Source organism: Gouania willdenowi, chromosome 6, assembly GCF_900634775.1.
Source record: "Gouania willdenowi chromosome 6, fGouWil2.1, whole genome shotgun sequence".
NCBI lineage: Eukaryota > Metazoa > Chordata > Actinopteri > Blenniiformes > Gobiesocidae > Gouania > Gouania willdenowi.
This window is the reverse complement of record NC_041049.1, coordinates 42,211,549-42,227,028: the sequence shown is the minus strand read 5'-3', so window position 1 is coordinate 42,227,028 and position 15,480 is coordinate 42,211,549. Positions and strand designations below refer to the sequence as shown.

Genomic DNA, 15,480 nt, shown 5'->3' with positions numbered 1-15,480 from the left:
TTTAAGCAACCAGATCAGTGAACTTGTTCTCAAATGGGGACAGTGCATACAAGAAAGAGTCAATGTGAGAGAGTCTTTAATGCACACAGATCTACCAGAAAGGCCATGGCAGAAGTTGGGGCTGATTTGTTCACTCTGAAAGATAAAAGCTACCTGTTACTAATAGACTACTTCTCTAGGTATGTAGAGATTGCCAAGCTCAGCCCAACTCGCTCTGCCAATGTAATTGTGCACTTGAAGTCAATGTTTGCATGTCATGGGATACCAGAGACGCTGATCACAGACAATGGTCCACAGTTTTCATGTCAGGAAATGGAACACTTAGCAAAGGAATACTGTTTTGAGCATGTCACCAGTAGTCCCAGATACCCCCAGAGCAATGGCGAGGTGGAGAGAGCTGTCAGGACGGTTAAGGACCTCCTCAAGAAAGAGATTTGGACAAACTGTTACCCGGACACTCAGTTTGGATTACTGATGCAAAAGCACAGGGCACAGTGACATCTGTCCACCAAACCCCACGGTCCTATGTCATCAGTGGACCACATGGGACAATCAGAAGGAACCGCAGTCATCTCATGCCTATACCCATGTCAGAGACTCAGACTGAACTACAGCTGACTCAGTCTAATGAGAAGAGCATTCCTAGAGAGGCTGTTTCTGAGCCTAAAGCACAACAAGGTGTTGTCCGCACTAGGTCTGGTAGGGAGGTGCTTTAAAAATGCAATATGGGATGTTTTGCATAAGAATGTTATATTGTTCATGTAATAATTATGTAATAATTATTCAAAAGAAAAACAAAAAATGGTATGGGTTTGTTAAAATGAAAAGAAGTTTTATTTGCCCTAATATAGTTACGTGACCAATGTGAACTGAGACAATTTGATATTCTAAATGTGTTTTGTGTGTTTACAGCTGAGAAGGGTCAACCTATCTTCAGTAAGGGGGATGTAGTGTTATCCAGAATGTTGGTACGTGTGTTACCACTAGCGGCAGACCATGCATAGAGGGTGCATGTATACTGCATGAAAGGACACCAGGGAAGAAGGTGTGTGTATGGCAGCCATCATAATAAAGAGGCTCTGTGTTCACCCAGACAGACACAACAACCACTCAAACAATCAAAAGGACTACAAAAACACAGAAAACAACAACACATTACAGAATAGCTCCAAAGACACACAAACTGTCAACAAATATATACAAAATAATAGGAAATTACAGAAACAACAAAACTGCAGAAATGACACCCAAAAAAACACACAAATCAACAACATGAATGCTGACATAAACGTTGGTAATGTGGCGCTCAGATCAAATACAATCACATTGGAGAGTTGCTATCCCTAATTTAAAGTAGAGTGTGTGTGTGTGTGTGTGTGTGTGTGTGTCACTGACATATATCCAGCTGTGTGCTGACATTCACTATTGCCCCACCCCTCTGTGACCTACTCACAGCTACAGGATCCACTGAGCTCAGACCACCTGAAGACTCTAAGCATCTGATCCCACTGCCAGTGATGATCCAATCATGGTTTATACCACATACAACTTTTAAAGCATCAATCTTATTATAAGCACAGAGAATTAGGTCTATGGGACTTCATTTTGTAGACTGGAGCGCCCTCTACAGGCACAAGAAATGTTTTTTTTCCAGACAGCAGCAAATTAAAAAAAAAAGAATTGAAACCATTTTCCTGAGAAAAAGGTTGCCAATGATCACATTTGAGCATCTTGCAACATGCAGTGGTTTTTGCACAAGGGGAAATCAATCACTAAATCAAACTGTATTTCTATAGCAGCTTTCAAACAAATTCAATTGTAACCCAAGAAGCTTTACAGGATTTTACTCACGTGATTGACAACAAATAAACTGATAAAAAGGATTAGAAACCAATTCACACAGAAGTAATTTAATAAAATAATTAAAAAGGTCGACAAATAATGATGATTATCATATATTTTACACGTATTTTGTGTGTTTTTGTTGCAGTTCTGTGTGTTTTGGGAGTCATTTTATACATTTTACTCCTAGCTTGTGTGCTTTTGTTCTCATTTAGGAGATTGTTCTCTTATATTGTATGTTTTTGGAGTCATTTTGTGTGTTTTTGCTGTCATATTGTAGATTTTTCCAATCATTTTGTACATTTTCTAGCAGTTGTGTGTGTGTTTTTTCTAAGTCATTTTGCGCATTTACTTTGGGGACCACACAAAATGAAAAAAGAGAAAGCAAAGACGGGGAGAATTCATAAAATATAAAAAGTAAAAACCTGCCTAAAAAACACAAAAACAACATTGATGAAATATTTAACATGTCAAATAATTCAAAGAGTAACATGATATAATCATAGGTGCAGTCATTTATTTGTCAGATTTTCTAATATTACATGGAAGACGATCATCTCCACTGAGACGAGGAGCGTCAGGGTGTGAAACCTAAAGCACGAGGAAAGTGAGAAGTGAACTTATACCAAATGAGGTTTTTCTACCCAGACATCTGCTCAGGCCCAGAGACAGATGGTGGGCCAATCAGGAGGGGTACGTCCCCCTCCCCTGAACCTTCATCCTGCCTCACATAACAGGTGGCACCTTGAAAATGTGACATCGCTGGTGCCCTGGAAAATTATTCATGTCGTCGTTACATCAGGGTTTGACTTCAACTGTTGGTGTCAGCGGCCACAGCGGCCACTGGTTTTCTAAACTACCACTAAGCCTCACATTATTGAACTGTGTTATGTTGTCATGTACTTGTATGACTGTGTGTAAAATGACCAATGTGTACACCAGACTTGGCAACTGGTAGCCCATTGTGTGTAGCCCCTTACATAAATGCACAAAAAGACTTAAAAAACAAACAAAAGGACAGAAAAATACATGAGAGAAAAAACATGAATGAAGAAAATGACTACAAAACACAAAATGACAGATTTATACGCACATGGACAATAAAAAATACACAAAAATGACTCCAAAAACCAAAAATGACAACAAAAAAAAACAAAATTACACAAAAGAACAACATGAAAGCACAAAATGACTTCAAAAACTAAAAAAAAATCACAGAAAAATACATAAGAGGACAACAAAAATGCACAGAAATGACTTTGAAAACCCCAAATAACAACAACAAAAAAACCCCAAACAGAACGAAATAACAAAATGACAGAAAAATACATAAAAGGACAACATTATTGCACAAAAATGATTCAAAAAAACCAAAACGACAACAAAATTGTACAAAATGACTACACAAACACAAATTCAGACACAAAAGGTTCACAAAACAGAGACAAAAATGACTCCAAAAACTCCAAATTACAACAAAAAAGCACAAGAACGACAAAAATACAAATACACGACAACAAAACCACAAAATCACACAAAAGCACACCAAAAGCACACAAAACCTTTTGTTCTTTCCTGTGTTTATATTCTGGTTGGTCATTATTCTAAATGCTATTATAAGAATGTGTTTGGATGAGGCATCGCTCTAAAAACATATTACTTTGGCTTGTTAAGTACAAAACAGAAAAATAATCCAGCACATGATAAGAAAGGATGCACCAATGTCAGGACAGAAATAAACCAAATCTAATTCATGACGTTAAAAAACAAACAACTGGAGTTCCTGCTGAATACATGTATGTGGTGTGCATGTGTGAAATGTGGATGTGGGTGGGAATCAAATTAAATCTTGTAAATCTTGTTTCCTTTATCTTCTTCCTCAGGCTCATTGTCAAACCACTCATAATGTTTTATTTGCTTGAATATTTACACAAACACACTCTTACTTATTATCTTAGAATGTATGTCTAATGTCTGTGTGACTTTATGATTCTCTACATTCTAGTGGGTGTTGATGTGGAGAGCTTCTCGTTATTCAAATCCAAATGCTGCTCATATTAAAAAGGAAATTCCAATTACTTTGTCTTTTTCTAGCTAAGACCCTTCCCCCCACCCCACCACCACCCCCTCCCCCTCCCAATGCCTACAATACTCACAGGGTTCTTTGGCTTGTGCCATGATTGATTAAAGTGGAATTCACTGGGCCTATTGTGTTTTGATAGGCCAAGTAGAAGATGTTCATTTATCTACCATGAAAGGTTTATTTTCATGGCAGCTCGACCTTCTAAAGGGGACGGGCACCAGATAAATGTCACATGTTGGAGAAAAATCTCCTCAGGCTTTGAGCAGAACTGTAATCTAAACAACAAGTGGGAGAACATGAGGTGTGATTTTGTTGTCGTTTTGGGGTTTTTTGGAATCATTTTGTTGTTTGAGGTTTTATGAGTCATTTTGTGTGTTTTTGTTGTAGTGTTTTGTTTGTTTTGTGTGTACTGGGAGTAATTTGTGTATTTACGTTGTCATTCTGTTGTTGTTTTTGGGTTTTTTGGAGTCATTTAATGTGTTTCTGTCGCAATACAGATATATATCTATCAGTATTATTTGCTTTTGTTTTTTGTGTTGTGGGAGTCATTTGTGAATTATGTTGTTGTTTTGTGTGTTTTTGTTGTCGTTTTGCGTATCTAGAGAGTCAATTTGTGTTGTAGGTTTTTGTGTTTTTGCATATTTTGTGTTTTGTTTAGTTTGTTTTCTGTTTTTGGAGTCATTTTGTGTATATAACGTACTATGTCTTTTTAGCTGTTTTCAGTTATTTATTTGTTTTTTTGTTGTTGCGTTGTGTGTCTTGGGAGTCATTTGTGTATTTATGTTGTTATTTTGGATGCCTATTCCATGTATTTTTATTTGTTTTCTGTGTTTTGGGAGTCATTTTGTGTGTTATTTTAACATCTGTTTTTCTGTTATTTTGGGGGGTTTTTTGTTGTCGTGTTGTGTGTTACGCAAGTCATTTTGTGTCTTTTTATATTTATTTCTGTTATTTTCATGTATACTATTGTGGCTGTTTTGAATGGAATGAGACGGAGTCAAGTTGTAGGGTTTACTGGTCAGATGCAGACACAGTTTATTTGGTCAAAGGGTTTTAGAGGCAGACTGGTCTGTGATTTAGAGGTTTCCATGTGTGTGTGTCCCAATGAATCTGTAGTTGTTCTGTGCTCTCAGGGTTTTGTATGCTGCTGGTAGTGCTAAGCATAACAATGACAGAGTCTTGGAAAAGAGACCTTGGCAAGAGACAAGAGCTGATGTGAATAAACGCACTGACGAACCATCATCATTCACCGTGGTGCTCCAAACGCTTTGAGTTTCCATCACCCACGTCATGACTTCAGCTCATCTGATGACCTGCATCACAGCGGGTCGGCCATTAAATCCTGACGCTGTCACATACTTGATGAGATGTCGCAGCAGCACATTAACATGCTGCAGCAGGACATGCTGTGTGTGTGTGTGTGTGTGTGTGCGTGCAGTAAAACACTTCACACACTCACACCTGAGAGCTGAAGCTTAGCCAGCAGGAACTCCTGCAAAGTCAATTAAACCCAAGGCCCTCTCACCTCGTCAATAGTCTTTAAACAGAGCGCAAAGTAAACTATGACACACTTTAGTAGTCCCTCACACACATACAACACACCTCATAAATGAATGCATGACTGGAGAATTGAGCTGCTCTTTTTATTTGTAACATTACATCACTAAGCATAAATAAATCAATCAATAAACAAACAAACAAACAAACACATTTTTGGTAGATCTGTGTTCACTCATCGCTAAATCCAGCCTGAAGCTGCTCATTTTGATCTTTGACGGGTAGATCAATACTGTGTTTATGGAAAAAATTCAAAGCTTCAATCAATAGCAGAAAAAGCCACCCACATCCCACTGCTGACCTAATGACACACGCGTCAACAAATCAATAGTTTTATTGCAACATTGGGCCTACATTAAAAACCAATGTTGGATTAAAGCATGGGTTCTCAACCTTGGGGTCGAGACACTGGGAGGGGGTACTCAGATGCCTTCAAGAAACGAAAGGGCGGGTTCACTAAGATCTGAAATATAGGGTGGTAAAGCAGGTGCGTCCCTACATCCTTTGGTGGTGCTGTTTCCTCACCTGCTGAGGGGAATTCACTAACATTGCGCCACAAATAGGTGAGCGTATAGACGTGGTTCAGAGCGCCTTATTTAAATGAACATTTTGCTCTTTCAACGTGGAGAGGTGAGCCGAAAAGAAAATGACTTTTGAAGATGTTAAATTGGAGGCAGATGGACTTCTCGGTCTGCTGCACAAACACTTAATAATGTAGAAAACTAAATAAACAAATACAAATGCTGTTTAAAAAACTTTAAAACCTAATAATATTTTCCCCACTAATTTAATGTGGCTGTTCTGTCAGGTCCTGTAACTTTGCTCTTATCAGTCCATGTAAATAAGTAGATTTGGACAGAAACCGTCCTATTGATCTGTTGATGCCATTGATCTGCATTAATGCAGCAACACAGTCTGTCAATCAGTCGATCAGCACCATTTGAAGATGATCTACTGAGCATCATCCAGCAGGTCTGAGCTAGTGCTTGTCATGCACACTCTTATATGTGAACATTGTGCCATCGCTGCATAAATTACACAGCTGATCCGCTGATTCCAGCGAAGCTCCTGCCATCAATGCGACATGAGAGATTGACGGTCAAAACACGGAGAGGAAGACACGGGAGCTCACTGGAGCTGTGCGTGCGGAGCGACATCCATGGAGGTCCGTGCAAATTGTCACCAGACTCCATACGGGCTGCCTCACGTTCAGCTGTTTCTCTCCCTCAAACACACTTTACTCTGCATTTTCTTTCAGTGGTGTTAATATTGACTATTGTTTAATTTAAATTATTTTTGTATACTAGAAAGGTTGACTGGAGCATTTTTTTCCATCTCTGCTGTGTATTGTGTCAACATTCAGTGCAGCCATGATCTGCGTGTGAGTTTGCACCTGAATGTGAGTCGTATTATTTTTGGCACAAAAAACAATCACCACAAACAGTTCCAGGTTTGATGAATTGCATTGTGCCCATTAATTTATTTGCATTTCCCCCTCCCATGTTTTTGCACCCCTTATGAGATCCGCCTACTTTACATATTCACCAAAGGGAAACACGCTAATTGGATTGTGGACACTGTGACGCGCAGGAGACGTGCACTTGGTACCCCTTATTAGCGTGTGGAGTGACGTTTGCACAGTGACGTTTTAATATCCCTAAACCTTTAGTAAATCCACCTCTGAGAATTTTCTGAACAATTTAAGCCCATTTTTGCTTATTTTTACACATTATCTGCAACTCCACCAAACTTGCCATACTTTAAGCTGTTTTCATCACTTTTTCTTGCCATATTTTTGCTACATTACTCCCATTTCTGCCACTTCTCTATCATATTTCAATGCCTTTTCTGCACATTTTTTCCATTTTCAAGACCTAATGGCGCTTGTGTGGACCCATTATTCTCTTTTCACCATATTTAGCACTTATTTTTACCAATTTACATTCACGATTTGTCATGCCCATTATTTGCCAGTTTATAATAATTGTTCCAACTTTTTTTTTTTTTTTTAAATATTGACACTTTTAACCCTTTTTTTACCACATTTTCTGTCCATTTTTGGCCACTCTAATTTGCAATTTTTAACCAATTTCTGTGTTTTTTGAAAATCCCACATCACCACCTTTTCATTTTTGGTCACAACCTATTTTATTTCTAATTAAAACAAGGATTTAGATCTTTAAAATGACTATATACGATGGCCCAATTAATAATAAACTTCTTGGATAAAGGTGGATATTATTCAGGTGAATAAATAAATGTGGTTATCACAGATTCATAGAACAATGTACAATTTTTGCTGACTTTATGGATGAGCCCCAAAAAGCTCTCCCCTTTATTCCCCCTTATTAGCATATAAGGCTTACACTAGTAGTGCTAGTGACACTTTTTGCTTCACGAGTAAAGTGTACTAGTTTGGATTAAGTACTAGTAGAGTTTAACTGGATGATATCACCAATAACCACATTAGTTTCGCTTTGCAGAGAATCACATTTAGTTTTGCTGAGTATTAAATCTGCAGCAGGTAAATGTCATCACACCTTAATGTTAATTACTGCTTGGTTTTTTAACTGATTGGTTTTGTGGTGCCTTGATGCAGATTGAATAACATGATCTAAAGCTTTCATATCATTTTAATTAACTACCACATAGCGTACATACACATGTGCCATTAATGAATAGACCACACAGTTATTGGATGCCACTCTGTCTTTGCTATTGTTACGGGGCAGTAATCAATTATGTGAGTATGATGTCATCCTGCGTACCCTCCCCCATGCATTTCAGCCCACTTCCATTTCTACACTGCAGGATATCTACTTGTTTGGAGCCTCAGAGAAAAAATAAAAGCAACAGCCTCCTATTATTAGTACTGTTACTGCTACTATTTACATGGTGTAGCAGTTGAAAAGCAAACTGCATTTGGGTCACATGTGGCCACGCCCACTGAGCACAGATCACATCATAATAACACAATGATTAGATTAGTGCTGAATGAATCCTCTGGCTTGATCACACCGAGTCATCTGGTCTCCATCGTCTGTGACAAGATAATCCAATGAGGAACAGTAATGAAGAGACATTAATGTCACTATGAAGGGCAGCATTGGGTCTCGTCGGATTCTTTCTGACTATCAGCGCTCGTCTGTATGTTTAACCAGTGAACCAGTGTGTAAAAACACTTTTTTCATAAGGCTATAAAGGCAAGGCAAGGCACATATACTGTATTTGTATAGCGCATTTCATACACAAGGCAACTCAATGTGCTTTACATGATCAAAAAGTGCAACAGAAAACATTCAACAGCTTAAAATCTATAAGAACATTAAAGTCGCCAAAAAATAATAATAATAAAAAGATAAAAAAAACAAAAAAACAAACATTTTAAACAATATTTAATACACGTCAATAGCTATGTTTACGTGAAAGCTTTAATTTTTTTAAAGGAAGCTGGTATTGTTCCACCCTCAATGACACAGAGCAAGTGGACCAGCTTAGGCAGGACACAAGAACTGGCCTTGAGAATGTCAATAAGACCATGCTCCCTGGTAGGCTGAAGCCGTGGTGCCTACAGTTTTGGGCTACTACCTAGGCTGACGTAAAAGTTAAATCCTCTTTAAAAAGATTAAAAATCACCTTGCATACACCTAAATCCAAATGAAAATGGTCATTCTGAATTATACTTTAATCCAAATTAAGTGGCTGGTTCATTTCCATTTTAATTCTGAATCAAATAATTCCTCAATCTTGTGAACTTCCAATTCTGCTTTAAATTAATTCCGGTCGTTGTGAGCATGCTTGTCCTGGTGATGATGCGCTGGTGACAACAAAATCCAAGATGGCCACCCAGAGCAAGCATTGCTCTCGAGCGAGACTATTTATTTAATAAGAGCTTTAGAAGATATGGATATAATGAAAAGAGTGGATGGACGCACACACATACAGTACATCGCCAAATGAAACAGGTTTCATTGGGGACATAAAGCCCCTAACCAGGACACGGAGCTTCACTAATGATGCGGGTCATCATAAAGTTCTCCTTCTACTAAAAATCCTGTAGATGGAGGTAGAGCAGTGATCGCTGACTCTGATTGGCCAAAGTACGTCTTCTATCTCCCTTCTCCTCCTCAGCTGACCAAAGTCGTTATCGTTGAGCTGTTGCTTCAAAACTATCATAAAAATAAAAGTGAATATAGTTCTTATTATGTGGTCTACTATGTTGTAGCCGAAAAGAAAAGGTTTGTTTTGTGTTTTGATCCCAACCCCCAGACCTCAAGCGGAATTTAATAAAGGCAAATAAACTTGTTTCCATGTAAACCTAATTTCGGAATTACTATTTCCATGTAAACACGAGGCAGAATACTTTAATTAATTAATCAATTCCAAATAAATAAAAAAAAACATCATGTAACCGTGGCCAATGAGCAAAACACAAACAAGCATCTGTGTTTATTATGGAAAGCTGTTTGAGCATAAATGTGATTATTAGTGCACAAGTAGACTTTACTAGTGAAGTAAATTCAGGCTTGTCATTGGCTTTCAAAAGAATTACTACCAACCAGGGAGCTTGATTTGGTTCTAACCCCCCCTACTTCATTTACATTACATCTAATAGTACTAATAGGGAATATTTTGGCTTTACCAGTACTACTAGTAGACTAAAAACTTTCTACTCAAGTATTTTGAGCGTACTACTAGTAAACAAAACATGGTTTAATAGAAAAGGTTTTTGGCACACTATTGCATGTGTAGACCTTACTAGTAAAGCATAGTAACATATTTTAAGTCCACTAGTACAACTAGTAATTTTTCCTAACTAGCAAGCTCTAGTCCCTCACTAGTGTGCCAAAAACCTTTATGAATAAAACATGTTTTGTTTAATACTACTACCAGTACACCTAAAATATTTCAGTAGAATGTTCAGTCTACTTATTGTACTAGTAAAGCCAAAAGATTCACTAGTAGTACTAGTAGAAATAATGCAAATAAAGTAGGAGGGATTAAAACCAAATCCAGCTCCCAGATTGGTTGGAATACTTTCTAATGCCAATGGCAAGCCTAAATTTACTTTGGTTGATATCACTGATATTGCGTTCATGCTCAAACAGCTTACCATTTCCTATTAGATCCGACCTGCAGGAAACAAACACTGTAGAACTGTGACATCTGTGCTGCTGTTCTCTCTTCTTCTACTTCCTGCATAACAGACGCCTCCAGCATTACGAGGATGATCCACTTAGCTCCAGTGTTTGCTCTGCTCTGTGTTACCCTTTCCTCCGTGTGTGAGGCACCATATCAAGATCAAACTCATGGCTGCACACACACACAGATGAAAACAGCTGCTATACAACATATGAAATATGTGAGTGGTACAGTGAGATTTCCTGCTTTCTTCTTCTGTGCTAAATTTATGATAAATCCTGGATTATGCTCTTCTTAGGATCAGCTTTTTGTAAACACCAATGATGCACAATTTAAATGCAGTTCTTTGACATACATTTTATTTATTCTATAGTCAATCTTATAAAAAGAAGGTAGTTTTTTGAGATAATCAGCTCACAGTGGATAAATACTGTCACAGTTTTAATGTGAAGTCCCAAAGCAACGGTGCTGCAAATAGACATCCCATTTAGCTTTAAATTAAACCGATCAAATATCTGTGATAAGGATCAGTTCGCTGTCTGTTCCTGTATCAGATGACAACATGTCTCTGTGTCCCAGACTCAGTATTGATTACGAGGCGCTAGGGATGGGACGATACATGATGTTCACCAGACGAGACGATATTTTTTTAAAGGGGAAAAAAAACAAAAATACAAAATCAAAATTCAGTTTAAAAAGTAACCATGCTTTTATTTGACTAACTCGGGGCATACTTACAATTATAACCTTTTCAAGTCAAGTGGATATAAAATATAAAAGACTATTTTTTTATTATGTTAATTCTGTTAATTGTTACAATTGTAAAAGAGGGAAATTTTATGCATTTTTCTTGTTAATATAAATATTTTGCGGGACATTTTTGAAAATACCTCTGTGATATTGTCACTTTGTGTGTTTTTGGAGTCATTTTGTGGGTTTTTGTTCTAGATTTTTGCGTTTTTGCTTATTTTGTCTATTTCTTTTTTGTTTTGTGTGTTTTGAGAGTCCTTTTGTGTATTCATGTTGTCGTTTTGTGTGTTTTTGGAGTCGGTTGGTGTGTGTTTTGTTGTAGATCTTTGTGTTTTTGATTATTTTGTCTATTTCTTTTTTGTTTTGTGTGTTTTAAGAGTCATTTTATGTATTTGTGCTGTCGTTTTGTGTGTTTTTGGAGTCATTTTTTTCAGTGTTATTGTGTGACATTTTTGAAAATATCCCTCTGATATCAAAAATGGTAATGAGTACCAAATATTTTCCAGAGCATCGGTATCAAGTTTAAAATTTTCGAGAAGTGTCACTGACAATTCATGGCAGTGTAAAAATAGAACCAAATCATGTCATCAACGTGATATCGTTCAAAAACATATTCCGATCTGTACATGAACTTTGCATAACAGTCTACACAGCCCAGATTTATTTTTTAAACAATATTTACATGGCTAAATTTTCTGGCAGCAATTGAGATGTTGACTATGCCTCCTGCAGCTGGAAAAACACACTCGCTTAGGACAGATGTACGAGTGGTATTGTGGTTGGATTTTCCATATTTTCTGATGTTTTAATATTTCAATATCTTGTTGCTTAAAAGGCACACAATGTCCATTCATCCCTTCCTTCATCCATCAGGTTTCCTTCTGTTTAATATAGCCTATCTGTTCTCCCATTAACAGCTTACATAAAGCTCCCCCTTTAATTACAGCAGCTGATAATCACTCACTCACCTAAAATATTAATTCCCACAGACGCAGGAGGTTCGATCAATATCAGTCTCAGCTCACGGACAAATATTTGCGCTCAAACACACATACACACTCACACATGCACACACAGCAGAGCCACTGCTACACTCCACACTCCTCATTAATTATTAAGCCATGGACTTGAGCTAAAGTGTCAGGGCAGATGCAAATGTCATGGAGTTTAGAAAGAATTCAGTGAGCGCTAAAAGGATCCTAAATCATTCCTTGGTTGGTCCAGTGAAGCTACTACCGAAAAAAGAAAAGAAAATGCAAGAGAAAAAAATACACTTCCAGAAAACATCATAAACTGTGGCAATTACCCAACCTTCAGAGCAGTCCTGCATCCATAGAAAATATTGAACTTTTTTATTGGGCTCTTTTATAATGATAAGAATAACAATGCATTGGATTTTATATAGCATTTTATTATAGACACTCAAAGCGCTTTACAGAATCACTTAGTGGTGGTAAGCTACTATTGACCATCGGCCCTTCCGACCACCACCAACACTCACTCACACACTACTTTCATACTAGGCAATGTGCGTCTTGCCCAAGGACGCAATGACAGATACCACTGAAGCGACTGTCCCCCAATGTGGCCCCTGGAATTCTCAGTGGTCTCCCATCCAACTACTAACCTATTGTATAGTAGTATAGTATATGTGGTATCATGTTTTCTGTCGTCAGTCAAGTTTAATGTTGGTCTCATTGTGTCATGTTGCTTAACTGTATGTTAAATGTTATATCACGTTTACCTGCCTTAGAACAATGGATGACATTTAGCTATTGTGCTAACTCAGGCATATTTATGATGATGCTGTTTGCTGACACATTGATTAAAATATGTCCTGTTTAAAATAAATAAATAAATGTTAGTGCAAAAAGACACTATAATACATCAGATGGTAGAAAACATAAGTGGCATTTTCAGTTCCCATCCCTCATTGCTCATGCTTGTTTTTTCAATTCCCTCCCTGCTTTGTTCATCATTTCTGCACTCTTCTCCAGCCTTGGTCCTCACCCCCCCCCACCCAAGTGGACTGCATGGCCAATCGCCATAGTAACAGACAGCCATGACAGGTGGAGATTGCAGGTAGCGCAGCGATGCATGACTCCCCCTGGGATGGCAGAATGAATGCCAACACTATAGAAGAAGAGAAGCGCTTCCTCGTTTGGAGACGATTAAAGGCCTCAAACCTGCTATGTATTCAGTTCATTGAAGGTCATCGTGAGATGCTTCGGTGCCTTTTTCTGCACGCACAGCCAAACTGCCTTTGTTTTGCTGTTCAGAGCAAGGTACAGGAACGAGGGAGGGATTTGTGTTTTATCGTCTCTGTTGGTCAGATGTGAGTGACCGCAGGGAAACCGTGTCCAAGTAACTGGTTGGACTTCGTCTTTGTGTACAAGATAATACATGCACACAACGGAAATCAGCAGACAAACTTATTCGCTTCCCGCACACACGCACATGCAGCCAATTTTATATCCCACACTTTGACTATGTAATGCATAAATAACAAATTACATCTGCCTCCAATAAGCACAATCCATCTGATCGGCGTCCTGTAAACACTACAATAGATACTCATTCTTAGGAGTTAAGCAAGGATTTTTCGATCAATAAGAAGCTTTTTTTTGCTGGAGTGAAAAAAGAACAAATTTTGTAAGTCCTAAAGCATGGGTGTGAAGACCACATATTTTAGGGCAATTATAACATCATTATGCCCTAGATTTCAATTTCAGTTCCTGCAGGATCTTCACTTCAGAACTTTTGAAACCATTTTTTATGTCATTTATTAGGAATTTTGTGGAAATGTTTGTGAGAAATTTCAAGTTCTTTCCCCAATTTGCGATTAAAAATGAACTCCCAGCCTATAAAAAAATTCAAAATATATAAAAATAAAACTGTGAATTTGAGTTATCTACAACCAAATAATTTGGTAATTTACACAATAATTAAAGTTTTCTCATTTCTACCATCTCCTGTTTGCCAAACTGGATGCTCTGAAGGGCCGGATTTGGCCCCCGGGCCTTGAGTTTGACACAAGTGCCCTAAGGGAACAGCTTGTCTCCTGCTCCAGTGGCAGTAAGGAATGTTGAGGCATTGAAAAGCCGACTCACCATCAGCAGACACACAGCTGATTCAGGCATAAGTTGGACAGCCATGATGGGCTCCTTCTCCTCCTGCTTCTAAAAGACTTCTGTGAGAAAAGGAACTTCAGCAGGTTTCCAGGAAACACTCGTCTCGTCTTGTTTTGCTTGTTTCTTCTTTTTTTTTTTTAATACGAGCCGTCACTCACGTAAAAATACTTCTTCTGTGGCAGCGTTCTGACTGGATCTTCTCACGTTGTGTCCAAACCACCAGCCTCAGTGTCATTCATCAGCTTTCAGTGCTTGTCCACACTAGTCTCAGGAGAGTTGGTGACCCCCCCTCCTTGTCTTTGTAAGCCTTCTCCAGGTGTGGGGTGCAAAGTGGACCCTCTCACTCCTTACTGCAGAGCCCAACGTGATCCCTCCTCCAGGATTGACTCAGATGTCCCCTTCACTACACACTCCTCTCCCCCCGTAGCCGCGCTCCTGCCTCCCTCTCTCAGTCCACTATGCTCACTACACAAAGCACAACCATGCCAGCACATGTGTCTCCAGGTTGTCCTGCAGCCTGCCTGTCTCACTGATGCTGCTGCTCCATCCAAAATCACTTTCCCCCTGTGATGAAATCTCTTCTTCGTTCCAAAATAATTGCAAAAAGAATCTTCTCTTCACACAAAGCCCCAGTCTCACACATTGACAGCATCAAAGGCAGGAGCAGCAAAAAATAAAATAAAACAATAGTCACGTTCCAGGAGGAGAGTGAAAAGGATGGATGGGGGATGAGAGGATGCGGTGTCTGGAGAAGCCACCGGTGAGAGAGGTCCACGCGGCTGGGCTGAGCGTAAATGAAGGTGGGTGGGGAAAAGGAAAAAGGGAGGGAAGGGGAAAAAAATGGAAATGCAGTGAGCAGAGGAAGACCGCGCCTACCGGTGAAGGCTGAAACAGCAAGGAATAATAAATAACACTCTGCATAAACACTGAACTATGGAAGAAAAATACATGAATAAAAAATTATGAAAAGTAATA

At 38.5% G+C, this 15,480-nt stretch overlaps 1 protein-coding gene across 4 annotated transcripts in view; it reads right to left on the bottom strand.

Annotated features, from left to right (window-relative positions):
* frmd4a (FERM domain containing 4A) overlaps positions 1-15,480 on the bottom strand; it is a 187,244-nt gene that overhangs the window by 155,388 nt on the left and 16,376 nt on the right. For 3 of the 4 annotated variants that reach the window (XM_028451678.1, XM_028451676.1, XM_028451680.1), the window contains one exon: positions 14,485-15,284. In XM_028451678.1, the coding sequence (XP_028307479.1) occupies positions 14,485-14,529 (45 nt within the window). In that variant the 5' untranslated portion in view covers positions 14,530-15,284. Of the gene's footprint in view, positions 1-14,484; positions 15,290-15,480 lie in introns of all 4 variants that reach the window. The other variant, XM_028451677.1, reaches the window with a different exon arrangement.